Here is a 27,070-nt window from a genome sequence, read left to right on the forward strand (position 1 = left end):
CTGCTGCTGTGGGGCTGGCCCTGCAGCCTCCCTGTTGCCAGATTGTTCTGCTCACGCCCAGAGCACACCTTAGATTGCTGCAAAGTTGTAAAGAGTCATACCTATTGCTGTCCAATTAAAATGCTGGGAAACTGGCAATCTGCTATAAAGGGGCAGTCAGCAATCTCAGTGCAAATGTAATACTTGTAGTCTTCCAGCCTCTGGGCTAGGTCCTCAGCAGCATCGAAGCAGGCCATGGGGTGTTCCGCCATCTTTTCCCTTCCTTAGTCCTGAGACTGCGTGGGGCCAGTTTGTCCATCAATGCACGTAAAAGCAGCCTCAGGGCTGCTCTAGGTTGTGCCTAGCCACAACAGCTCCTAAGCGACTTTTCAGCAGCAGGAGATTGCTCCAGCACAGTGGTGCTCCAGACACTATCTCTACAGGGTGACTAATGACGCTGGCTTTATGCCATCCAGGGATTCTCCTAGGGCAGGGGATGGGAAGCCCCGGTAGCTTGGTAAGGCTGCTTTGCACTATAGGAACAGTGCACGGCACCCTTACTGGGGCCATGTTCTGGCTCTCTCTTTACATGAATACTTAAAAGGAGCAGACCAATGCAATGTGATGCAATTTCTGTCCTGATGGTGCTATCTCTGGGAAGATTCTGCCCTGATGTTGAATGAAATTAGTCAATTCAAGCAAATGCTTAAGCTTTAGCCAGTTAGGACTCTTAAACTCTACTTTTAAAAAAATTCAATTTGCGATTTAATCCCTTGAAAACTTCAGTCATCCTGATTAGAGATCCTGGCACAGTCGTGGAGAAAGCTCCCTTCACATCCCCGCCTGGTCCCGCAAACTTGCTAACACTCCTTTTAAATCCACAAGAAGTTGTGCAACACCCACACTGATGACAGCCTACAAACTTCTAATGAACCTGTATTCCTTTGCCTCATGAAGCATTGCCAGAAAATAAAGCATTGTATTGTTGTCCAGACCATCCCGCTTCTGTTCCATCCCTGCTCCTTGGGTTTAAAGGCACAATCCTATGTAAACTATGCAGCAATGCCTGCAATCTGAGAACTACGGATTATGCCCCTTTTTAACTATATTTGGTTCCTGGCCTCCACTCCTGTTTTGCGCCTGTCAGTTGTCACTTGTGTGGGATCCCCACAAACAAATCAAACCCAGCCGGTGAGAGCACCTATAGGCTTTCCTGCAGCTGGTGCCTAGCAACTCATGTTCCAAATCACTATAACGACAGCTAAATTTAATATTAGTTTATTCTTTCCCCCAGAGCAGCTCTCAGACCATCACCAGAAAGAATGGTATCTTACAAATGAATGGTATTTGAGGAGCTGGCTTTCTGCATCTGTCATACACATGCATTACCACCAGCTGCAAGGCCGCACAAAACAGCTTCTGGTCTGAAAGAATTTATTTCTCTTCTCTCTGCTTCCAATAACATCGCTGATTTTTGAAGGGTCTTAGGATAACATGTCCGCTTTGCATTGACTAGTTCATCTGCATTGCTTCACATTCTGAATAGGTAGCTTAATTTACTGAGCCAGATTCTGATACATTCACTCATGGTGCGTCCTAGACTCAGATCCTGCAAAACTACCGTGTAGTGCTCGGGCTTGGGCTGGAGCCTAGGCTCTGGGATATCCCAAATGTCTACATTGCAATTTTACGGCCCCGTAGGCTGAGCCCCGCGAGCCCGAGTCAGCTGAAACAGGCCAGCCACAGGTGTTTAATTGAAGTGTAGACATGCCCTATGGCATTCTGGGTAAGTATAGAACGAAAATAGCCCGACAAAATGGCTTCTACAAAGAGTTTGCCACAGTGAAATAAAAGAAGCTAAGTTACCAGACAAGTATATTACTGTAACAAGTGACTGCTTAAGGTTATCCTGGCTAATTTAATTGTGCATGTTCAGGTGACATTTAGCAATAGCAAGCATTTCTGAGGTGAAACCTTCATGTGCCAAACTCAACTCCTTACATAGTTATCCATTTAAAGGGACACTGTGAGGTCCACTTAAGATCTGTATAAACAAGGTTTTATAAAACCCAAGAACAGCAGAAATATTTCCTTCATTATTTTTAGTTTAACTGAAAATTGGGTGATTTTTGTTTGCAATTAAATGTTCCCATTGTCTTTCCAAACCAAACATTGTAGCATTGCAATAATGCATGAGAACCATAAAGAGAAAGTGACAATTTGAATGGTCTGAGAAGACAGAAATGCAAAAAGGTGCCTGGAGTCACAACACGGATTAGGACATTTGAGCCAGACTCACCAGTACACGCTGGTGACATAAAGCAGCCATAAGCTGGTGCAAAACAAGCAAAAGTTGTGGAAAACAACTCTTTATGATCATGGGCAACTCCAACCCAATCACATTGCACTGGAGGCAGAACTTAGCACTCCTGATGCCATTAGCAACCCCTATTGATTGCTGAAATCTGAAAGGGCAAGATTTATCAAGGCGATACAACACTCGCTATGATGCCCATGTTTTTAAAATCCAGATCTGCAACAATTATGAGTCAATATTTTTAAGATTGCAAAGCAGTCATGCAAGCCATTTCTTAGGTGCTGGTGTAGCTAATGCCAGCTTCTGTCTCAAAGCGACTCTAAATGACACTAAAGAGCCCCTAACTTTCCCCCCCACTGGTGACAACCACCACTGTGACATTGAACCTCCTTTCCATGCTCCCTAAGCTAGCGCAGACACATCTCCAACAATGCCTGCCAGCTGCAGCAGCGGTGCGTGAATCCAGTGGCATTAATGCCACGTTCTGGGCTGCTTCCTGGGTGACGTGTCACAGATGAGAAAGTGAGAGGTGTTATTCTGATTCCACCCGTCTTCCCCTCTCCAACACCATCCTGAGGACACTCTTTGGTATCTCCAGAGCACCTTCCCTCCCAGGATCTTCACTGTGCAGTAGGTCAGAATTATTCTCCCCAGTCAACCGCTGGGGAACTGGGCACAGAGAGTGATCAGTGACTTTGCCCAAGGCTACATAGGGAATTGGTGTAGCCAGGAGGCAGCATGGCCTGTAGCCTGACTTGGGTATGATACGTCAGCTGGGATGAGCAACCGCAGCCACACCAGGTGCTGATTCGGCATGCCCAACAAGGAAGGTTTGGGGCCCCGGTACCTCATGTTTGCTGCGGCCCCACCCACTCCCATTTCACTCTGTTTATACAGGGCTGACTCCGGGGTTGGGCAGGGGTGACTCTGCGGAGGAGGCCTCGGGGGCGGGTAGGGGGGATGGGTGGGTGACTCCAGCAGGGGTTGGGTGGGGGTGATTCAGGGGGGATGGGCAGTGTGACTCGGGGGGGGGTGTAGGTGACTCCAGGGAGGGATGGTCTGAGGTGACTCCAGGTGGGCAGGTGGGGTGACTCAGGGGGTTCTGGTGGGATGACTCCAGGGGAGGTGGGGGGGTGACTCCATGGGGGCTTTGGGTCCTGGCTGCTCGGGATGCTGCAGCTGGGGGTAGGGATGCCAATTATAGGTGGATGTATTTCTGGAGATGTCATCACATGACATACTCTTTAATTAAAAATAAATCTTTAATTCCTGGAGACTCCAGGCCAAGCCTGGAGGGTTGGCAACCCCAGCTGGGGGAGGGAAGCCAAGGGACGCTAGGACCCAGCAGCGCCGGCACCCCGGCGCCAGGGCGGGCGGGGAACTCGGCGGCGCTCGGACCCCGCGGGCTGCGGCGGAGCCGTTGCCGGGCATGCGCCGGGGCGGGATTGGCGGCGCCGCGCGCTGCCGGCCGATAAAGGTCTCGCGGCGGCGTTTGACGTCACGCGGAGTTAATTTTAAACCCGGACAAGATGGCGGAAGGGGACGCGGCGCGGCGCGGCCAGGGAGCGGGGCCGCCAGGTAACGGGCGCCCGGGGCCGGGCCCGGCCGGGGTGTGGGGGCAGCGCGGCGGGGCCTGCCCGGGGGTGGGCGGCGCAGGGTGCCCGGCTGCGGCCGGGGGGCGGGGGGCAGGGGCGGGTGCCCGGCTCCGGTTAGTGCAGGTGGGGGCAGCACCGTGTGGCAGGCTCTGGCTAGTGACTGGGGGGGCAGGGCTTGTCTAGTGGGCACAACTTGGCAGGCTGTGGGCAGCGTATGGGGGGGCAGGGCTTGCCCGGGGCAGGGGGGGTAGCACCATGGGGCAGGCTCTGGCTAGTGAATGGGGGGGCAGGGCTTGCCCGGTGGGTGGGGTGGCACAGTGTGGCAGGCTCTGGCTGGTGCATGGGGGTGGCACCGTGTGGCAGGCTGTAGGCAGTGTAAGGGGGGACAGGGTTTGCCTGGTGCATGGGGGTGGGGGGTTGCAGGCACAGTGTGGCAGACTGTGGGTGGTGCATGGGGGTGGGTGGCACAGAGTGGCAGGCTCTGGCTAGGATATGGGGGCAGGGTTTTAGTGCATGGGAGGATGGCACAGAGGGGCAGGTTCTCGTTAGTGGATTTTGGGGTAGGCTGTGTGTAGTAGGGCCTGCCCAGCACGTTTTTTTTGGGGGGGGGGGTGACTGGCAGGGTCTGGATCCAATTGTGTCCTGTGTTGGGTGGGTGGGGAGGAGAGCGGCTGCTGGTAGGTGTTGGAGCTGTGATCTGTAGTGGTGGTAGCAGTGCTGCATGGGGAATGTGCTCTGATTGGAGAGCAGTACTGGCGGTTCATTTATGCTGTGACCTACTTTTAAGTAGAACAAAAATCCTGAAGTGCCAGTTTTATCCCTTCCAACTCCCTCATTTGTTGCTTCTCAGCTCCTTCCCCTCCATAGGGAAAGGTTCTTTGAGCTTTGCCCCCGTGCAGATAGTTACTGTGATGAGTCTGGAGCAACACACTGTGTGTGCATAGAGGGAGTTGGGTGGCAACACTGAATTGAACTGATAACATTTTAGTGACCTCACCCTATGCTGCAACGTGGTTCTAACTGGCAAGTGACCTGGGGACCTTGCCTTTGTGTATGTCATGATAAATTATGTGCATAATTGTTGCCAAATCTCTCAGGGAGAATAAATTTGTAATACTGTACCACTCTGTAAATAAACCAAGGCAAATGATAGCATTTGGATACTATGATGGGCAATGCAGAAAACGTAATATAGATAAAAATGTTAATCCATGTAAAACCTTAATGACTCAAATCCTAAATGATGGGAGCAACTTATTTTCTCATTCAAATAAAACTGAAACAGCCCTAGTTATATGTACTGTGCTTACTGGTTCTGTTCACAGCACTGAAAGTGGGCTCTGGTTGTGAAATTTTACTGATCAACTGAGAAGAGAGATTGTGAAGATGTAAGGGGGCAAGGAAAGTCTAGTTCAAGAGTATGCTTGTATAAACACGCTGCTTGTCATGGAAGCAGATTTGTACACTAGAACATCAATGTTCTTGTTGTAGCAAGTCCTCTCTTAATAATGGGACCTACTGTCTTCAAGGGTTTGCTACTTAGACTCATATATATTTGAGTCTAAGGTCATACAGTATGGCTCAAGAACAAACCAAACATTTGAGAACGCGTGAATGTTTGATTTGAGAGCTAGAAAGACAGGCAATGTTTTGCTAAGTCATAGGATCTTGGGGAGTTAAAATATAATGTAATATCTTCAGTCGAATGTTGAAGTCAGTACTTTGGGCAGACTTGCAACATTTTGTAACTACACTGTTGCATGATTCTAACACTTAATTTGAAAGCCACATGGTTGAATTCAGCATTAACCAAAAGCTGATTGATAGTAGTTGCTAGCCCACTGGATATGGAGACATCTTGGCAGAAGTTAGAAGTTGCAGATCAGGTACTTTGCAAACCTGTTGAAAGGGGCAATGATAAAATGTTTAACGTGGGACTATCTGAACATTTTTGACAATGTTGCTGCTCTTAGTAACTTAAAATAGTATGAAGATAAAATGTCAAAGATCTGAAATTACTTAAGTTTTGCTTTTCCGGTCGTGCTGAACTTCTTGGACACAGTTCTTGTGATTTATTTCAACAGTAACTGACCAGTTTGTGGATATTTCCTAGCTTTTTATAGGTCAAAATAAAATCTGTCCACCTGTAACAAGTGGCCTCACTGTGACAGCGTTCTCATAATAAACCAGGAACACACATGTCCTCTACTCCAAGCGAGAACATAAGTCGTCATGGAACTACCTTAGCAAGACATCTGCTTTCACATTAAATCAGTGCTTAGCATTGGAGGAGCTTTCTGTGTCTTATGTACCATCATGTAAAGCACATCGGTAGATTCATAAAATCTGGAGAACAGGAGGGAAACTTAATAGGATAGGTATATAGAGGCTGTTATTTAAAGGGAGTTAGACACCTAACACCCATTGATTTCAATGGGAGTTAGGTGCTTATATACCATTAAAAATCTGGCTTGTAACTTGTCTCCTGTGTCATATACATCTTTATGGTACCTAAACACTTCCCTTAACTTACAACTTTTAATGATGTTGTTCTTCCTCATCAAAAATCTATATTCGTTCAACAGTAATTCTGTCCGTCAGGGTAAAGTGTGCTGCCTTCAAGAAAATAGGGAAGGGATGGTCTAAGGAAAGACTAGACAGACTCAAACACCATTGACTCCACTGTCTTCTCCCTTGCATCACTAATGTTCTTAATGGCAACATCTAAGCTATTTCAATCCTGAAGCTCGCTTGATCATACTGCCAGTACAATAAAAATGGTGGCAATGAACTTCTGAAGTACAGACTAGTACTGGAACAAAACTAAATTCACGTTCTTCTCACTTTGAGTGAAACATAACTGTAATCAGTTTTGTATGACAATCACAAATTGCAAACCTTTCACCAGGGTTAGGGTAAGAGGAAATAAAAAGTTATGACGGTGTTCATATCCTTTGTCAAAACACACTAGACCACATCAAAATCTGATTGCTCAGTTCTGAGCAGTCACGGACATAGGACAAACTCCATATTTAAAGGATACCCCCAAAGCTGTTCCAGCTTTGACTGCTCTTGACTGTAGCCCCTAGGGCTAGCTTGCCTTTATTATATTCAGCAGTAAAGCAAGGAACTACAGTTAGCAGAAGACTTGAGGCCTAATACATAATCTATAGATCAGGCAAGATGACAGATGTCTTATACTTTAGGTCCCAAGTTAAGATTTCCAATCACTTAAAATATTGCACTGTAACAATAAACATGCAGATTTGCTGTGTCCATTTAACAACCTGAACTTCTTAGAATGATCTGCAAAAGTTCAGAGGGGCAGTATCAAGTTTAAAATCCAGAGTTTGAAGTGGTTTACATTCTTGCTTGCATGCAACACTCTGTGCGCGCGCGTGTGTGCGCACGTGTGTGTGTATACACAGTGTTGCACTGTGCACTTGCAGTTCACCAACTTGCATGCATTTCATTAAATCCATCCTGGACCAATATTTTAAACTTGATTTACTAACAGTTTAAATTATTAAAAATGATTTCTTAATCTTTTCTACTTCTCATTCTTATTGTCCAAGCTGAGTGAAATCCCCAAAATAAATATAGTTCTTGTTTACACCATGCTGGAATTCTTGCAGTCCAGATACTGTAGAGGAATTTTGAAATACCTACACTTATTCTGAAATCTTAAACTTAACGTGACCTCTAAACATTGCAATGAAGTCAACAATGCAATTTAGCTTTTTGTGAAAACAAAAAAACACTTCTATAAACCAACATCTGAGTTTGAGCTGTCTGGCAGTGGTGCCTCTTTCCCGTTAAAATGAAAATATTTTACCCTGAGCATTAATGGATCATTTTCCTCATATGTTCAGAGTTTTGCCGTAGTCCTGCAGTTGAGTGTCAGTGGAACTCTGCATGGGTTTGCCCACGTGAATCCAATTGCAGTATTGGAACTTATGCTTGTAACATGAATACTAGAGCAAACTAATCTGTTCTAAGGAATGGTCTCCTTTTATGGATAAAAGCAGGTTAATGATATTTAAGAACAGTATTTCAGTTAATTTTTGTCATGCAGTAGTCTGAAAGGAGTAAGGGTATCTGTACAAATAGAAATAACTCAGCTATAGTACTTGGCAACTAATTTCACAGGAAATGTTTTTGAATACTTATCGAGGGAATCAGTAGCTGATCATATCATGCTTCAACTGTATGACTTCCTTAATATTACTATTCTTTAATAATAATTTCCTATTAAGCTGAATGATTAACACTACATGGGTCTGCAAGTTTAAAGCTATGGAAGATCTTGGGGGTTTGCAGAAAGCCCCCAATATGTTTCACTATATAGATTTTTATTTTTTTAGAGATGTTCAAAATAAAATCAGAAAATTTTGTTTGCACTGTGTAAACTGAAAGTTTCCCTCATTCAGTGGCATGCAGATTGGGCCAGTCACATTTTATAATACCTGGTAGCTATCTGCAGTATCTTAAAGGGACCCTCAACTCAAACTTCTTGAAATATACTAACTTTAAAAACTCTCCCATGTCTGATAGATTTGAGGGCACTATTTATCTAATTTTTTAAAAAATTCTGGCAACAAGGGAGAAACTGACTGCAAGGGGCACAGGAAAACTGACTTTATACAGTGCTTTCATGCACAAAGTAAAGAGACTTTTTTTTTGCTTTCAATTACTGTAATCTTGGCTATTAAATCCAACTAGTCAGTAAAAACAAACCTCATTTTCAATTGGTATTTCTTTGGCATCGGTCCTATAAATGCTTATATGAAGTGGTCCATCCAGCACTCCCACTGTCTGATCCTTGCTGTTTCATTCTGTGGACCACCAGAAAGTGCCAGAGAACACAACTTAAGAACCATTGTCTTGAGAAACTTTTCAAGTTCAAGTGCAAACCATGATAGCTGTCACGTGCCTAGCAGAGAAATTTAGACGATTGTTATTTTACCACTGTGTACAACGAGGTTTGTGTAGCATATACACTTGCTATCAGTTTTTTTCAGTGGACCGATCACATTTTAGTACTAATATCCTGTGAAATCCTGGATTGGCAAAAAAGTCACTTCAGAAGCAAATATTTCATCAGACTAGCTATAATATATATCTATGTATTACACTGACTTTAAGTGGGGAACATTGACATCTGGAAAACTGAAACTGTTTTTCAAATAGTGGCTAGTAGTGGGGTAGACGCAGGTAATCAAGTTAGTTTGAGTTGGATGTAACACCCACCCACTCTGGGCCACACATAGAGAGATTGATGAACATGCTACAGTCTTAGTACAGCTGGGTCTTCTGGCTCACACAGTGGAGGCGCATGCTTTTAGAACTGGAGGTCCCAGGTTTGATACCTGCTGCTGATGACCCACCCAGGGGTGCAGTGTTGGAGACAACAAACTGCCTGAAAGTTCTCCAAACTGAAAGCTAGCCTCCTCAACGTCCAAGTCAACATTTCCTGTTAATATCCAAAGTTTTTGTATGGGTTGTCTATCTGAAATTTGTCAGTGCTCATGGGAATGTTTAATCTGACCTTTGAAACTGGACTAAAACAAGATTCTCTCCGAAAATACATTAAAAATGCAGTTGACCCTCCCACTAATCAATCTCAGATCAAATATTCTGAAGTGCCTGTGTATCCCTGTAGCCTCCCTTGATATTGGCTAGTGGTTAGCTGCTATTTAGGGATGGGAAAAAATTAAATGTTCAAGACTGTTAAGCTATTCAGGAGGTAAGGGGCAATCCTACAAAGAGTAGTTGGGGAAAGAACATTTTCTTTCTGCAGCTCACTCGATAGCAGTAAGTAATTTGGTAGTCATGAGCAGGCACACTAGAAAACTGAACATGTAAAGTGCTATGTAAGTGCACTATTTGCATCTGCAAAATGCCTCACAAAGACTAATCCTGTGAGGAATGTAAATACTATCTCCATATTATAATTCAGGGTATATAGAGTGGGGAATGGAGATGGTTTTGGTGACTTATTCCAGGCTACACAGGGAATCATAGGAAGGGACTTAGATTGTAACCCTTGCATTTTTTGGTCTCTTGCTCATGGCTTGCTCTCTGAAAGAGGAATATTTTGCTGTTTTCTCCTTGTCGGATGGAGACTTCCCCCCTCCCAATCTCTGATATCTTTCCTTTTCTCTAGCTGTCCTCCCATTAACAACTTCAGTTTCATGTTTTAGCTTCTACCCAGAGAATGAGCACATGGTTGCTTTAATTGCTGTTGCACAACTGACCTGGAATGTAGCACTGCTGCATGGCAGGATGGCACTTGCACATCATCATTGATCTCCGTGGATTGCTCTTCAAGAACTGGAATGAAAACCAGAATCTGAAATTCAGCCTGAGTCTTCAACTTTTCTTCCTTGCGTGTTTGCACAAATAAAAAATCCATAGATCTACAAAATAGGTTTCAAAGTGTGGGCATAGACACTGATATAAATCAGAACTAGCATATAATTATTCTAATATAACTGGGTTAAAAAAATAATTACATAAGTGATGAACTATGCTTAATGAAGTTACTAATCGTCAAGATGGTCAGGGATATGACTCCATACTCCAGGTGTCCCTAAGCCTCCAATTGTCAGAAGCTGCGACTGGATGACCGGATGGATCATTCAAAATTGCCCTGTTCTATTCGTTCCCTCTGAATCATCTGGCATTGGCCACTGTCAGAAGATAGGATACTGGACTAGATGGACGACTGCTCTGACCAATATGGCTGCTGTTATGTTAAGTCTTACTGGTGCAAAACTGGGTAAGTGAAATCAGAATCAGGCCCCAAAACATCTTCAATAAAGCTGCAGTCACACACTAAGATGGAAGGAAAAAGTAGATTAACATGACACTGTCTATTATAACCATCTGCATTGTATAAACAACTTCTTATTGATATCAGGAAAATATTTAACATCTAAGTTGGCACAGTTTGTATTGCATGACTACCAGTAAAATGAAACTTCATTTTCAATCAAACTGTAAAAAGTGTGAGGAGAATCCTATTGAAATAATGTTAACTGTGTGTTCTGTGATACAGGGTCTGCATTTTTACACTGCACGCTCCCAGGAAAGTTGTTCTCACTCAGTGATACAGTTCAGTTTGAGATAAAGAAGGTGTGGTGTGAAGTGCATTTATTTTAACCCTGTACGTAAGCCAAATCTTGTTAGTGCCCCCTCCAAACTCCTGAGGGGCTGGCTTGTACCACTTACATCTCATAACTTCTTTCTTGAGAGTAGGTAAAAAGATAGAAGGAAGAGCCACTTTTCTTTCTCTACTTCTTGCTTGTGGCTGTTGCTTCCCTGAATCTTTTTAAGGTATGTCTACACTGGCAGAGTTACAGTGCTGGCTGTTACAGCGCCGCTCAGAGAGCGCTGAAGGGAAACTGCTTTTGTGTGTTCACACTGTCAGCTGCCTGCGCAATAGCATGTTCACACTTGCAGCACTTGCAGTGGTATTCGGAACGGTGCACTCTGGGCAGCTATCCCACAGAGCATGTCTTCCCCTTCTGCCACTAGGAGTTGTGGGAAGGCGGAGGGGTCACGGGGCATCCTAGGTCCTGTCCCAATGCCCCGTGATGCATTGCTTCGCATTCCAGCAATCCCTGTGCTTCCATCCACATTTGGCGCCATCTTTCAATGGTTTGTGTACTGTGCGCTCTGCCTCTTTGGTCTGCAGGAATGGATCCCACGCTGCTGACCAATATGCTGCTTGCTCTGACTAACATGTCATGAGTGGCAGTGGAGTTATTCCTTAAACTACAAAGGCAAGAGGAGTGCAACATTGATCTCGCCATGTGTAGTAGCTACAACATGAGATTGCTTGTGGCATTCACGGAGGTGCTGACCACAGGGGAACACTGCTTTTGGGCTTGGGAAACAAGCACTAAGTGGTGGGATCACATCGTCATGCACGTCTGGGATGATGAGCAGTGGCTGCAGAACTTTCAGATGACGAAAGCCACATTCATGGGATTGTGTGATGAGCTCGCCCTAGCACTGCGGCGCAAGGACACGAGAATGAGCGCTGCCCTGTCGCTGGAGAAGCACGTGGCAATTGCACTGTGGAAACTGGCTACTCCAGACTGCTACTGATCGGTCACTCACCAGTTCAGAGTGGGAAAGTCGACTGTTGGACTCGTGTTGACGGAAGTGTGCGGGGCCATTAATCGCATCCTGCTCTGAAAGACCATGACTCTGGGCAACATGCGTGACATTGGACGGCTTTGCACAAATGGGCTTCCTAACTGCGGAGGGGTGATAGATGGGACGCATATTCCAGTTCTGGTACCAGACCACCTAGCCATCAAGTACATTAATCGCAAGAGGTAGTTCTCAATGGTTCTCCAGGCGCTTGTGGATCACCGTGGGCATTTCATGGACATTAATGCAGGCTGGTCCAGAAAGGTGCATGATGCACGCATCTTTTGGAACACTGGTCTGTTCAGGAAGCTGCAAGAAGGGACTTTCTTTCCGGACCAGAAGATCACTGTAGGGGAAGTCGAAATGCCCATTGTGATCCTGGGAGACCATGCCTACCCCTTAATGCCGTGGCTTATGAAGCCATACACAGGGAACCTTGACAGTAGCAAGGAGTGGTTCAACAACAGGCTGAGCAAGTGCAGAATGGCTGTTGAGTGTGCTTTTGGCCATTTAAAGGCCCGCTGGTGCTGCCTGTATTGGAGGTTGGACCTGGCCGATGACAATATTCCTAGGCTTATAGCCGCATGCTGTACGCTCCATACTGTTTGTGAAGGGAAGGGTGAAAGCCAGAGACCAGAGTTATTAGAGGGGCGCAGCTCGGGGCTATAAGGATCAGGGATGCCTTGAGGCAGCAATTTGAAGTTGAAAGCCACTAATTGTTGCAATGCTCGGGAGTGCAGTTCTTGTAATGCTAGGAGGTGATTGTGATTGGTGCAGACGATGCACTATGAAGGTGTAAGAAAAATGCCTCTTGCTTTGCAGGGCTCTGTTTGCTTTCAATTAATGGAATAAAGATTGCTTTCAAACCAAAACAATTATTAAACAACTGGATTGGGGAGAGAAACAAAAAAAACACATCAGCACTGAGGGGGTTGGGGGAAGGGAGGGTTGCAGGAGGTGATGGGGTCCCAGGATGGTTAAAGATTTGTGTATGTCCAGGTATCATATATAACCTTCTCCTGTGGAGTACAGTGCAGCGGGTACTGTACTTCAGCAGGGCTAAACTGCAGAGGGATGGGTGGTGAGTGCAGTGGGTAGTGGGAGTCCGCAGGGCTGGGCTGTGACGGAGCAGGAGTGGAATGCAGCGGGTACAGACTGGAGCCAGGAGGTTGATAAGAATGTGTTGGTGGTGTCTGGGGGGCGCATGGGAAAGAGTTTTGCAACAGCGGCTGCAGGGGAGGGCGGGCGTGGAGCTGCTTGGTTTGCAGTGCTAGTAGTGCCTGGAGCGTGTCCGCTTGGCACTCCGTAACATTTAAGAGCCGCTCTGTGTCTTCGTTCTGGTGCGCAGCGTTCTCCTTTTGGTCCCTCCTCTTGCTGTCCCGCCACTCCTTCAATTCTTGTTTTTCAGCCGTGGAGTGCATCATGACTTCACGCAGAAAGGTCATATCTGTGAAGCCAAAATGCAACATTTTACAGCAGCAGTATTGTTTGGAACACACAGACTACTGATTTAAAACACAGCCACTATTCCTATACTGGTCACTAACTTGCTGACCCCAGGCAAGCACACATGAGCCACAAGACACCCCAAAATGGTGAGTAACCACAGGGGCAGGGGAAATCAGTGTTCCAGGAGCGTACTGTACACTGGGCACGTGGCTCTTGGGGAGAGCCAGCACTGTAGGGGGGCCTTATAATCATTACTGTCCCCACATTTTTCCCCAGGCTGTGTTCCTTATGGAAGATATCTTGCTGCTGAAGGTGAGCAGGGAATCAAGGGAGGGTCTTCTCCAAGACTGCAGCTTCTGCTGTGGCCCTTATGCGGCTCACCTGTGTGCAGCAATGGTATCCCCCTTCGCCCCAGTGACAGCAGAGTGGTGCGGGAAAGTTACTCTTAATGGGGCAAGAAACAAAGCAGCTCTGCCAAAGAACGTGCGTCAGCAGATTGCCCAGTATCTCCATGAGAGTTTTCTGAAGATCTGAGGCAGATTCCCTTGAAGTGAGGGAGTCCATCAACCGCCTGTTCTGCCGCTCAGACTAGGCATGTGGTGGTACACGCATCATACAGACACAAGCCTGCTTTCTGCAGCCCTCCTGCCCCAACAACTCACTTCAGCGATTCCCCAAATCAAAGCCACTTACCAGGAGCCTCCGTTTGCGCTTCGCCAAGCTCCGACAGCTGTGACTGGCTAGGCTCCTCCGGGGTAGAAAAGAGCTCCCGGCTTCAGGCATCTCTGACATCCGAGTTGTCCTCTGCCTCTGGGCCCCCCTCCTCCTCCACATCCTTGTCCAAGATTTCCTCCTTCAGACTCAGTCCACTCGACTGGCACGCGAGCCACTGAAGTATCCACAGTGGCCTTCTCAGTGGAGGTGGGGTTGCCACCGGGTATTGCATCCAGCTCTTTGTAGAACCGGCAGCTCATGGACGCAGCACCGGAGCGGTGGTTTGCCTCTTACGCCTTGTGGTAGGCGTTCCGCAGCTCCTTCACTTTGACCCTGCACTGCAGTGTGTCCCGGTCATGGCCCCTTTCTGTCATGCATTGTGAAATCTGTCTGTAGGTATCATAATTCCTATGGCTGGAGCACAGCTGGGACTGGACAGCCTCCTCTCCCAAATGCTGATGATGTCCAGCAGCTCAGCATTACTCCAAGATGGGGATTTCCTGGTGCGTGGAGCAGGCCTCGTCCATTGGAAAGATGCGCTGAGACCACTGCATGTATCACCAAGCAAAGGGGACTTTCAAAATTCCCAAGGAATTTAAAGGGTGGGGATGATTGGTCACCTGAGGGCAAGACAGTAGAGTTCAAATAGATGACCAGAGAGGCAAAAACAGGCATAGTAGGATACCTCCTGGAGGCCAATCGCAGCTCTGTAATCGACCCGGGTGTCTACACTGGCACCGCAGCGCTGTACTCCTGGTGCAGAAAGCTGTACACCTCTCATCGGGGCGTTTTTTTACAGAGCTTCAACTGCGTAGTTTCTGCGCACTAAGTGGCTTGGCAGTGTGTACGTCTCAGGAGTTATAACACAGAAAGCTGCTTTACTGTGCAGAAACTTGCCAGGGTAGACAAGGCCTTAATGTGGTTGGATTTGAGATTCCTTTGGTTTGGGGGTTAATTAGGAACAGAAGCATACTGTGACAGCACAGAGGACTGACCCCTTGTGGAAACTCTCACAGTCTCAGTTTCAGGTGAGGAGCAGGCAGCAGAAGCAGCGAAGATCCTGCTTTCATGCCTAGATCCTGACTCCCTGCAAATACACAGAATGGCACTGAGAATTTCAGCTGCAAAGCGTGCCATGTAGTCTTGGTGGCTGTTGTGACCAAGTCTCTTCTATTTAAAAGAGAGAGAACTTTTTCCTTGACAACATTTTCCTTACAATGTAAGCCTACAAAATACACTCTTCATAGCTCAGTAAAGTAATATGAAGAGTTCTTGTTAATTGTTCCTGTATAAAGTAACACCTAATTCTAAATATTCTATTTCCATAACATTAGCTTTAATGAGGTACTTCGTCTTATCACTGTTACTGTTCTGTTGATTGGAAGTGGAATTTAGATTACATTTTATGGGGTTGGGACGTTATTTCATGTTGGCTGTGTTATGGGTCCTGTGTTCTTAACTTGTAGTAGTGTTGTGGGGTTTGTAAGACTTGGGTGTCTCATCTACATTAAAAGACCACGCTGGAAGCGGTTCTGTCTGGGAAAGCTGTGCAGTTAATGAAATCTATTGGGTTCAAGTAAAAGACAAAGTATTTAAAAGCAAGTATTGTCTCTAAATGCTAACAGGCTTTTAAACCTTAATTCTGGAAAGGTAGAGCTTCCTTAGATGTACTACATAAGATTAACATTACAAATTTATAGCTTTATTTCTAAGATGCACATTTTTGTAAAAGTGCAATGTTCCTAAAGCTTCATGCAAGAAATCGGCTAGTACTAAAAGTACTGTAGAAGTAAGTAGTAATTGTGTGGGTCAGCTGCTGAATCCTTCTCACATGGCACATTCCTAAAGGTTTAACAGTGAAGAAAAGTCTTCTAGTATAAACTGAGGTTAATGGTATTATACATGGAAGTTGAACTAATCTTAATAGCAGAATTCAAGATCCGCTATAAAAACGGGCATACGGTACTCCAGGGACAAAACTTAGAGAATGGAAATGGAGACATCTGTGGAGCATTCAGACACTACACGGGGAATCTTGATTGTATGAAGAGATGTATGGCGTGTGAAGAGGATTTAAGTTGGCTCATCTAATAGAATGTGAATAAGCAAGAATAACGTGCCATTTAAGTACTTTGCATTGCAGGCATACCATTCTTTTGGTCCTTTTTGTTAACCAAATATCCTAGTAGACTATTCTGTAGTACAAAATACATGACTAGCTTCCCATTTTTATAGAGCATTAGAACTGGCTAGATGTGGAGTTCAAAAAGTTAAAAGTAATCCATTATTGTACTTGCTTGGGGTCCCTGTGTCAGCTCTGTGACTAATGTTTCTATTTCTAAAAAAGACCCGAGGAAACTGACCATATACTTTCTTAGATGCCCAAAATAAACTGGGGGGAAGCTTCCATGTATTGGTGTTAGTGATATTATGGTCCTATAATAGTAGGTTAGTAAATCTTCAGTCAGAAGCATGATTAAGGTGACTGTCCCTTCAAATGAAAACAAGGTTTTAAAGACTATAAAGGGCAGTGACAAAGGGTTGCTGTATGTATATGATCACTGTATAGAAAAGTGAAGGTCTGAAATAATTACAGCAATATTAGATTAGAATCTCAAACTCACCTGGTTGACTGATGGGAAAAGAGGGAAACAGTCAGCTCCTCTTGTCTTCCTTTCATAATCCTTGCCATCTTGTCATTCTCTTCCACATTATTCATTCTTAAAAAAGGGTGTTAGAAGGCAAGTCTACACTTCAAATGATGCAGCAACGCAGCGACACTCGTCCAGCTGCAATTCTGTAGCGTTTCAGTGAAGATGCTACTACGCTGTTGGGAAAACTTTTCCCGTTGGTGTAGTGTTAATCCACCTCCGCAAGAGGCAGTAGCTATGGTGACGGGAGACGTCTCCTGTCGACATTGCATTATCTACACTGGGAGTTAAGTGTGTATAACTGTGTAGATTTTCCACACACCTGAGTGACATAGTTATACTGACATAGGCTTGGTCTACACTAGCAACTTAACAGAAATGTACATTGTATGTAGACATAAATTGTATTAGCGTCATCCATGCCACCAACTGGTTACAAAGTTGGTTTAAATTGTAGTGTAAACAGGACTTAATGGAGTGAAACTGAGATGATCCTGGAGAACTTCAATACCTTTATCATGAGGCAATGCTTCATGCAGGAGCAGCATAAGAATTTCTCTTTGCACCCATGTGGGGAAGCGTAGGGGACCCAGGAAAAGGAAATTTGCTTGTTTGGCTGCAATTCTCTCTATCTTGAGTAGTCCTCTGGGAGGCCAGATTGATTTAAATCACCAAGTGGAAAGCCTCGATTTAAATAATCAACTTTAATCAGCTTTTCCATTTGAACTTCAGTTTTCTTCTAAAGAAAGGTGCATTCTCATTGGTTGACATAACTATTAAAACATTGATTTACAACTAAATAGCCTTTACACTATATTTGGTACTTCTTTTTACTACCTAGGAGGATATGCTATAACTATATACATTCATTTAAGCAGTTATATAGTTTAACATTTTCAGATTCTTAAATGTACGTTTTTGGTATGTTAGAAAATGGTGAATGATATATTGCTCACTTACTAGATATTTAACTTTTTGCTCATGAATTGTCAAGCTGTGTTAAGATGGTAACTGTGCAATTAAATTCCAAACAGCATATAAAACTTATTTTTATTAAACAAAACAACCTTAAATGTGTTGGATATAGAAACTTCTTATCAAAATGTTTCACATGTACAACTAAATGATTTATTAAACAGGAGGATTAACTGTATTCCGTGAATTAAACTGATTATTTCATCTTAGCCTGGGAAATTTTTCAATTACGCCTAAGTGAAAGTGATTGGAGCTTAAGTTCCTACTCATCGAAGTCTTTTGAAAATGAGACAGTCTCCTAGGACCTAGGTGACTTAGGCTGACCTACTGTGCCATATTTATAAAGATTGACCTAAAAAGTTAATGTTTCCCCAATTCTTTTGTTAGATAGAAAAGCAGCCTTTACCTCGTTTTTTTGATGAGACACTCAGGGATTCAAGAAAAATGTATTTAATAAATCAAAAAATTCAATTTAAATAAAAATCATTAACTTTTATTCACCCTCTCCTCTGCTGATACTGGAAGAACTTATGCTGTTCCTTCCAACATACAGCTTTCTCCCCCTCGTCTAGCAAAAGTTAACCTGGTAGTTTCACTAACATTGGTTTATCACAACCAGTTATTTAAAATTCATCTTTGTGTAGGAAAAATCAGGATGATCAACTTTTCCTGTTGGACAATCAGATACAGAATCCAAGTTGGCCTTGGAGAAGTAACAAATTTCAATACAATCCCAGTTTGATAATGCATGCTATTAAATCTACTTCCACGTACAAGAAATTGGTTGCCTGAGGTTTGGACAAATTCTGCTTGCCTTCCCAATGTGTATGTGCTTTATGGGATCTGACCGCTCCTGGAGGCAGTAAACAAGACACTTTTGGGGACAGGGGAACTTGAGATGCTGCATTTTTTCTTCCCCATTCACATGTCTTAACTTACAATAGTATTTCCCAGAACAGCATCATGCAGCTTGGCACTGTCCTGGTAGAGCTCATTCTAGGTGAGAAGGAAGAGAAACAAACTTTGTTTGTCACTGTCTCCTCCTTCCCCACCCCAACCCTCAAAAAACCAAACCAAACTTTCCTCTTCAGCAGTAGAGGAACATAATTGTCTCAGCTGCTTGATCCATAGGATGTCCCCAAAACAGGAAGTGCATAGTGAAATTTGACTGGGTTTGTGTCACTTTTCATGCCGCTACAGTCTTTGCAGATACTTACTACAGCATTTTTCCGAGGCCCAACTTGTGTGGAAGCGAACTGCTGAATATATCGAGGTGGGGAGGAGTGTTAACTTTTTGCCACCTATCCTGCAGTAATGTACTGTCTGCAGAAAAGTCTCCTGCATTTCCGCCTCAATTAAAAAACACAACAAAATACCAGTTTTTCAATATTTCCATTTAGTGGGAAACTCTTCCGCTGCCATTGTATACACACTTTTCAATAAACAGACCTTCGATTTCTTTTGTCTAATTAGCTATGACACTTTTTGAGTTTCTAGGTCACCAGACTATTTTCTCTCTCCCCATTCCCTTGTGGGCATGCAGCTTCAGGTACTTTGCCTTTTTATGGTTTTATATAATCAATCCAGAATTAACAAACATAAGAAACAGAAATTCTGTAATTAGAAAGGGGTGGTAGTGGTGGTGTGGTGTTAAATACTCATTTCCCCCTTATTCTTGTTGGATTTCCAAACAAATCTTTGGAACTTAACTCATCTGTCCTATTTATAGCAGAAATATTCAAAACACTTAATTATTTCTGGCCTTAAAATGAGCTACTTGGCAGCATTTGCTAGTCAGCAATAGAAAGGCAGTGATGCGTAGATGTCTGCAGTGGTGCCATAACTTTCATGTGAATCTTGCTGTGAATTTACAGAATGAGACAACTGGAAAAAAGGGGAGATAGCAATTGTTGATTTTAAAAAATCATTTTATCACTTAGGAGTGTAGCAGAACTGTCTCATAACTGAACTATGAAATATTTGTTTCGATATTGTAAATGTGCTTATCAATTAACTATAGGCAAATAAATTTTATTTACATCTGTCCCTTAAGAGAACTAGTAACTCTATTAAAATTTCACACATGCCTACGCTTTTTCTATTCAGTTCACTACCCCAAAACACTAACCACACTCAGGCCTCTCTCACTAGAGAAAGGGGAGAGACTAAAAATGCCGATCCTTTAGCTGGGTGAAAAGGTCTGACGAGCCTTAAAAATTAAATTATGCTTGTTCACACTATATAAAACACTTCAACAAGAACTAGCTTGGAATCTTAGCTCAAACTTTACATCCAAAAGCTCAAATAGTAAACTTTCTGATAATAATAAACTTCCCTTTAAAAGGGGCCGCTATAAACTTTAAAATATATTTGTCTGAAATTTTGGTACCTAGTGAGCTTACAAGCAAAACCCAAGATGACTATGACTGGAAAGTTATTGAGACAAACTTCCCCAGTTTTTTCAGTTGACGGTGCATGTGATAGCACGTTGTGTACTCCCTTTCAGATTCTTCTGTATCAGCCTTTCCCTTATAAATATCCACATAGGAGCAAAACAACATCTATTTTTTAAAAAGCCAGCACCTCTGATTTAAAAAGGTTATTGCATCAGAAAGTTTTTCACTGAAAAGACCCCAAGCAAACGCTGTTCCTTTAAGCGGTTTTCATACTAGTATCCCTAAGTAACTTCTTACTGCTAAATTTTGAGCCGATTTTACTGACTTCTCTGTAAGTCATCGTTTTCCTATAGGCTCCGGAAAGATGGGATGCATAGAGGTCATTCAACACGCTTACAAAAGCCTGGTGTTGGGAAATAATCCTAGGCTTTGATCTTTTCTTTTGCAACCAGTTCTTGTGGTGGTGAGTGCAGACAAATTCACTCTGTAGTCACTTAATGAAAGACCGTTCCTGCCCCAAAGAGACTACAATCCGAATAGACTAATAAGTGGGAGGGGAAACATGCACAGGGAAGTGGAGTATTCTGTCTTCTCTTGAGATACAGTGTACCGAACAGTTGGTAAAACTATTGTTTTAATTTTCCAGAACGAAATTATTGTAAAATGCATATAAGGCAAACACTGTGGATACTGTGACAGGGTCAGGCCAGAAGGCTGCAGGAGAGTGATAGAAGGCAGATATATTAGCCTCAGGTTAAGCAGGTCCCTTTTCCCCGGGTAAGGTAACAGGGGCAGTTCCAGAACAGGAGTTTGCTGGAACCAATTAAGGCAGGCTAATTATGACACCTGGAGCCAATTAAGAAGCTGCTAGAATCCATTAAGACAGGCAGGCTAATCAGAGCACCTGGTTTAGAAAGGACCTCACTGCAGTCAGTGAGGGGTGTGTGAGGAACTGGGAGCAAGAGGCGCAAGAAGCTGAGAAAGAGTAGGTGTTCTGTTGGAGGACTGAGAAGTACCAGCATTATCAGACTTCAGGAGGAAGGTCCGGTGGTGAGGACAAAGAAGGTGTTGGGAGGAAGCCATGAGGAAGTAGCCCAGGGAGTTTTAGCTGTCACGCAGCTGTTACAGGAAACATCAAAGACAGTTACCATCCACAGGGCCCTGGGCTGGAACCCGGAGTAGAGGGCTGGCCTGGGTTCCCACCAACTCCCTATTTGATATGAAAGGAGTTGATCTGGACTGTGGGTCCCACCAGAGGGGAAAATCTCTGGCCTGTTCCCCAACCCATTAGGTGGGCCAGCAGAGACTGTGGGGGATTGTTCTCCTCCTTTTCCCCATGCTGGCCAGTGATGAGGTTAGCCGAATGAACGGCAGGTTTGTGCCACTAACAAAAGGAGCCAAACTGAGGACTGCCGAAAACCTCTGAGACAAGCAAATCCACCAGAAAGCGCAGAACCCACCAAGGCAGAGGAGGAACTTTGTCACAACACCAAAATAGTACTAATTACTCTCAATCAGTTTGTAAGCGCCTAGAGGATATAGGGTTATAAGGAATAGCCAGCATGGATTTGTCAAGAACAGATCATACCAAACAATCTAATTTCCGGGTTTGACAGGTTTATTGGGCTGGCTGAGCAGGTGGGGAGTTGAGGGGGAAAGGGAGGGAAGCAGTAGACACGATATATCTTGATTGTAGCAAGGCTTTTGACACAGGCCAACATGACAGTGTTCTGAGCAAACTCGGGAAATGTGGTCTAGATGAAATTACTAGGTGGATGCACGACTGGTTGACAGACCAAAATCAGAGTAGTTAATCAATGGTTCACTTTCAGACTGACAGGGTGTATCTAATGGAGTCTCTTAAGGGTCAGTCTTAGGGCTGGTCTAGTCAATATTTTCATTCATGACTTGGATAATGTAGTGGAGAGTGTGCCTATAAACGTTTCAGATATCAACAAGCTTGGAGGGGTTGCAAACGCAGTGGAGGACAGGATTAGAATTCAAAATTGGAAAATAGTCTAAATTCAATAAGATGAAATTCAGACAAGTGCCCATTACTTCACTAAGAAGGAACAATCAAATGCACAACTGCAAAATGGGGAATAACTAGCTAGGCAGTGGAACTGCAGAAAAGGATCCGGGGGTTATAGTGGATAACATTGAATGAGTCAATGTAATGCAGCTGTGAGAGGCTGATATGTAAGAGACTGGAGGTAATTGTCCTGCTCTACTTGTCACAACTGAGGACTCAGCTGAAGTACTGTCCAATTCTGGGCACCACACACTAGGAAAGATTTGGAGAGTCCTGAGGAGAGGAGAGAACTGTCCATATGCAAACTGATTCTGCATCTCCTTCTTGAGTCTGCAAGTAGCGATGGTGCCACCACTGTTCTATAGCTTTGCAAAACACACTGTTCTGTTTCACTGTGGCTATTCAGAATTGCATGGGCAGCTTGACACTGGCAAGAACATCCATTTGCTGTTTGGAAAAGTTATGAACAGGCATTGGAGTTATTCACTGAGGCAAAAGACACTTCCCCTCCCCACACCACTTTATAAAAAAAAAAGGGCTGGTTGAAGAGTTACACTAGTTGAGATGACTTCTCTTCGATCTGTCCTGGCCCTCCTTATGACAGCCATGTGGCTTGTGGGGGTAGAAGAGACAAAATTCCTCCTCCTGTTGTGCATCTGTGGTGTGTAAGAGTGTGGCGCTTCAGATTAGAGCCCTGCGCAGGACTTTTTAAAATCCCATTCCCACCTATTCCTGCTGTTATGGCAGCAGCTCCTACGGGATCCCAGTCCCGCTGCAGAGCTCTACTTCCGATTGTTGTAAGATATTACAAGCCAGAGGCTGAGAAGATAGAGGTCTAAGCATAGTCCAGAGAAAACACTGGAGTTTGGTTTTTTATCAGTTTGATGCTCCTTCACGTCGCTGATGAATGGACTCTTACCCTTGTCTTTTATATCTCCATCTGGCTAGTAGATGTTTGGTAAGTTTTTCAAGACCTGCTGGTAGCCAAGGCCTTTCAGCAGCCAAATGCAGCTGGATAATCTCCCCCTCACTTATACCAAGCCAAAAAACAATTTTTTGGGGTGGGGGGAGGAACACCCCCCTCACACTTCCCCCGAGTGCATTTTTGTTCCAGATCTCATCCATGTTGCGAACTCAAGCTGGCAACTTTAGTATCTTGCTCAGCTTTAGTCCTGACTTAGCTAGAATTAACTTTCATAAACGCAAACTCTCAAGTAATGATGCTTGATGGACCCATTCCCAGAGTTCAGTTTTGAGGTAGGAAACTAAATCTTTTTTTGTGTATGCCTCCAATTTAAATTCATGGAGCGATGCCTAATAGTACTAGACTCAGTTGTGTGGAAAATACTAGCTGCGGAAACTAGGCCAGACCTGACTACTGAACTTGGAAAACTGAATACAATGTCCAAATAGGCAAGTACGTCTCAACAGTGCTGTGGGTGATAGGTGTAAAGGGTTGGCTCTAGAGTGCTATGCGACAAACTCTGTTTATAGATCCCTGGTGGAATAGGCGCTAGCACTAACTTATACAGGTGTTCTCTGCAATACTCATCTTTGATATAGGACAAGAACTATTTAGCTTTGACTCTATCAAGACCCAGAAAATATGCACAGTTATAGGAGTTAAGGAAATCTGAGACTCGTATCCTAGGATCTGCGCAACTTCTAAAGTTTGCACATATTCTTCTGTTAATGAAATGAAGACAATATCATGTTTCCTGTGAAATTCAGTTAATCTTGGGACTGTAAGTAGAAAGGTTTTAAAGATCATTCTGTTGCTATGAAAGCTAAGAGGAGAAAGAGCCTTGTGGTAATTATCCATTAAGCTTATTTCTGTAAGAGCCAAGGGAGGTACTGATGCAGGGTGCTCAAAATGAAGTGTAGAGCCTTCAAGGGAAAATGAGGTTCCAGGCAGGAACTTTGACAGTTCCCCACTGCTTTGAAAGACTTTTTTCAGCACTATAAACTGAGTACTACCCTTTTTTATTTAAGTGGGCCATGAGACATCATGTGTTCCCATGCTTGGAAGCAGAAATTTCTTATTTTCATAGACTGGAGTGCATGTGTTCTTAGAACTGGATGACAATAGACAGCTCTTGCCAAGAATCAGACGAATGGTCACTATCATGCCACTGGAGTCTTCAGGCTTTGTGGTAAACTACTGAATGTCTTACTATGCCACAAAACCATTGGAATGCATAGGAGCTCTACTCAGAGGTGTCCCTGTCTGAGAGCAGGATACTGTAGGCCTGCCAGAAATGACTTGTCAGAACCAGCAGATGTTGGCTAGGATTCTGCTATCAATGAGTCAAATGGTGGCAGCATCATTTGTTTATACCTAATGATTTGTTCCCACAAGTGACAGCCGTCACTGGATCCTGAGGTACCTGTGAAAGCAACTGATAAAAGTACCTGCTGCATTGCATCCTGGTGATGGGAGACCTCTACCTTCTGGGCTTGATTGAGATTATCATTTGGACTGTCAGTTGGATCTGGACTTCCACGTTCCTTCAGCTCAAATTGGAATGACCGCAATGCGCATTATTATGGTTTGACTAAACCCAGTCAAGAGAGCCTCACACCCAAGACGCTTGCTTTCTCTGTGAATTACAGCTACACACAAATCATCTGGAGATTAGGGCAAACCAGAGCCTATAGGGACCTGGTATTCCACCAGGTGTCACTTAAAGTGGGAGGGAAATAGGATCATGCCTGCGTTCAGAAGCCCTGTTGGTGTGGCAGAGCGAGCAGTCTCTCAACACACTTCTAGTGGGAAAGGAGAAGCAAATTGGTGTCAACCCTCAAATGATCCCTGGAACGATTCTTTTAAACAAATCCAAGTAGTACCTGCTGCCCATCCTGAGCACGTTAACTACAGGGAGATGCAGCAAGACTTTTCTAGCTGTTCACAGCCACCACACCAGGGGCATGTGGTGCTAAATGAGTCAGGTCCTAAATCACTTAGGGCTGTATCAAAGCAAACTGGGAACCAGTGGAACATGCAGTGAGTACTGATGTCTATGGTTATGTCAACACAGCACACTAAGGCCAGGTCTGTGTGACCCACACCTGCAGACTCAATGTTTCCAAGTCCATGCTTGAGCATCCACACTGCATTGGAAAACCTGACCCTAACGACCATGCTGGCTCGTCCATACAGCAGTACGCAGACCTGAGTCAGAAATTCAGCGTCTGTGGCCATATATTATCATATACGAGGATTCCTAGTGCCCTTGCCCACTGAAGCTGCTCTGGGGCTTGTTTCATAGTGGGCTGTGGGAGAACTTGTCTGTCTGTTCCACCAGAATTGAATGGCAGTGTTTTGGGTGGCTTTGGCCTGCCAGCACATTTGGACGAGCCAGTTTGTGTCCGCACACTCTCAGCAGCCAGAGCCAACATGGATCCTGCCCCAGTGGAAGAACTTCTCTACCTAATGCTCTCAGTCCTAACTTGGAAAACAGGTGGAGCACCTGCAAGATGCCGGTGGACATTTTGGCCTTTTCTGAGCTGCCAAAGACACCTCTCAAAGGGGCATACTAATGTGCCAGCTGCGACCCAGCTGATGCTGCTCATGCCTGTTGCTTTAGCTGCAGATTCCACCTGCGTAGACTGGCGCTTCTGGAGCAGGGCCACCAGCACAGACTACTGGGATCACAGTCACGTTGGGATGACTATCCGTGGATCCAGTACTTCCGAAGGAAGAAGCAGATGTTTCTGGGGATTTGTGATCAGCTAGCCCCTACCCTCCGGGCCCCAGTCACCCACTTGAGGGAGGCCCTCCTGGTGCAGAAGTGGGTAGCTTTAGCAATCTGGAAGCTGGCTACCCCAGACTGCTACAAGTCTGCGGCTAACCAGTTTGAAGTTGGCAAATAAACGGTGGGGATTGTGACAGAGGTTTGTGAAGCGATCAGGACGATGTACCCAAAGGTAGTGGGCATGACAAGTGTTCCTGAATTATTTGCAGGCTTTGATTGAATGGGCTTTCCAACCTGCACCGGGGCCATCGATCGGATCCACGCATATAGATTGCCCTGCACAAGGAGCACGAGTACATAAACCACAAAGTGTATGACTCCGTCATTAGGCAGGTTCATGGACACTAGCGTGGGATGCACTGGCAGGGGGCGTGATACCAGAGTGCTGGAGATGGGGACTTTACCTTCATGGACGAACTTGGACGTTGACATTATAAATGGAACACTGTCCCCGCTGTTACTCTAGGGGACGCTGCTTACCCATTGTTGCCATAGCTTATGAATCCATACCATGATTTCAGAGGACCTGGCAAAAGAAGGGTAAGCTGCAGACCCAGTGACTGTAGAATGGTGGTGGAATATGCATTTGAAATCCATTCATGCTGCCTTCAAAACCGTTTGGATGCCAGTGTAGTCAGTACAGTCTGCATTATTGTGGCTTGCTGTGTTTTGCACACTGTCTGCATGGAGAAGGCGGGATCTTTTTTGCCAGGAGTGGACTCAAGACACTGCCAGATTTCTGCATAAGTGCACACAACCAGACAGTGCACCTGTGCTGACTGCTGCTGGATCCACATGCACAGTAGAAATCAGGGATGCCTTGTGTGCCCACGTAATGGATTTGCACATTGGAGTTTTGAATAAGCCCTTGCATATTGACATGAATATTTAAAGGAGATAATCTCCAACTTTTGCTAGATCTTCAATTGTAGTGCTCAAGGATAAATGTTAAGGTGAATTTTCAAGGATCAACAAAAGTTTGTGCCTTCTCCCCTTTTCTAGAGAAACTTAAAGATGTGTTTTCTGTTTGGGCTTTTTCTACAG

General features: G+C 44.6%; 1 protein-coding gene across 4 annotated transcripts in view; it reads left to right on the forward strand.

Moving 5' to 3' along the window:
- Positions 1-3,813: 3,813 nt before the first annotated feature.
- ATL2 (atlastin GTPase 2) overlaps positions 3,814-27,070 on the forward strand; it is a 56,328-nt gene continuing 33,071 nt past the window's right edge. For 3 of the 4 annotated variants that reach the window (XM_026657706.2, XM_026657708.2, XM_026657709.1), the window contains exon 1: positions 3,814-3,874. In XM_026657706.2, coding sequence (XP_026513491.1) covers positions 3,826-3,874 — 49 coding nt within the window. In that variant the 5' untranslated portion in view covers positions 3,814-3,825. Of the gene's footprint in view, positions 3,875-13,586; positions 13,650-27,070 lie in introns of those variants that run through there. The other variant, XM_026657707.2, reaches the window with a different exon arrangement.

Source organism: Terrapene carolina, unplaced genomic scaffold, assembly GCF_002925995.2.
Source record: "Terrapene carolina triunguis isolate 2854851 unplaced genomic scaffold, T_m_triunguis-2.0 Scaffold275, whole genome shotgun sequence".
Taxonomy (NCBI): Eukaryota; Metazoa; Chordata; order Testudines; family Emydidae; genus Terrapene; species Terrapene triunguis.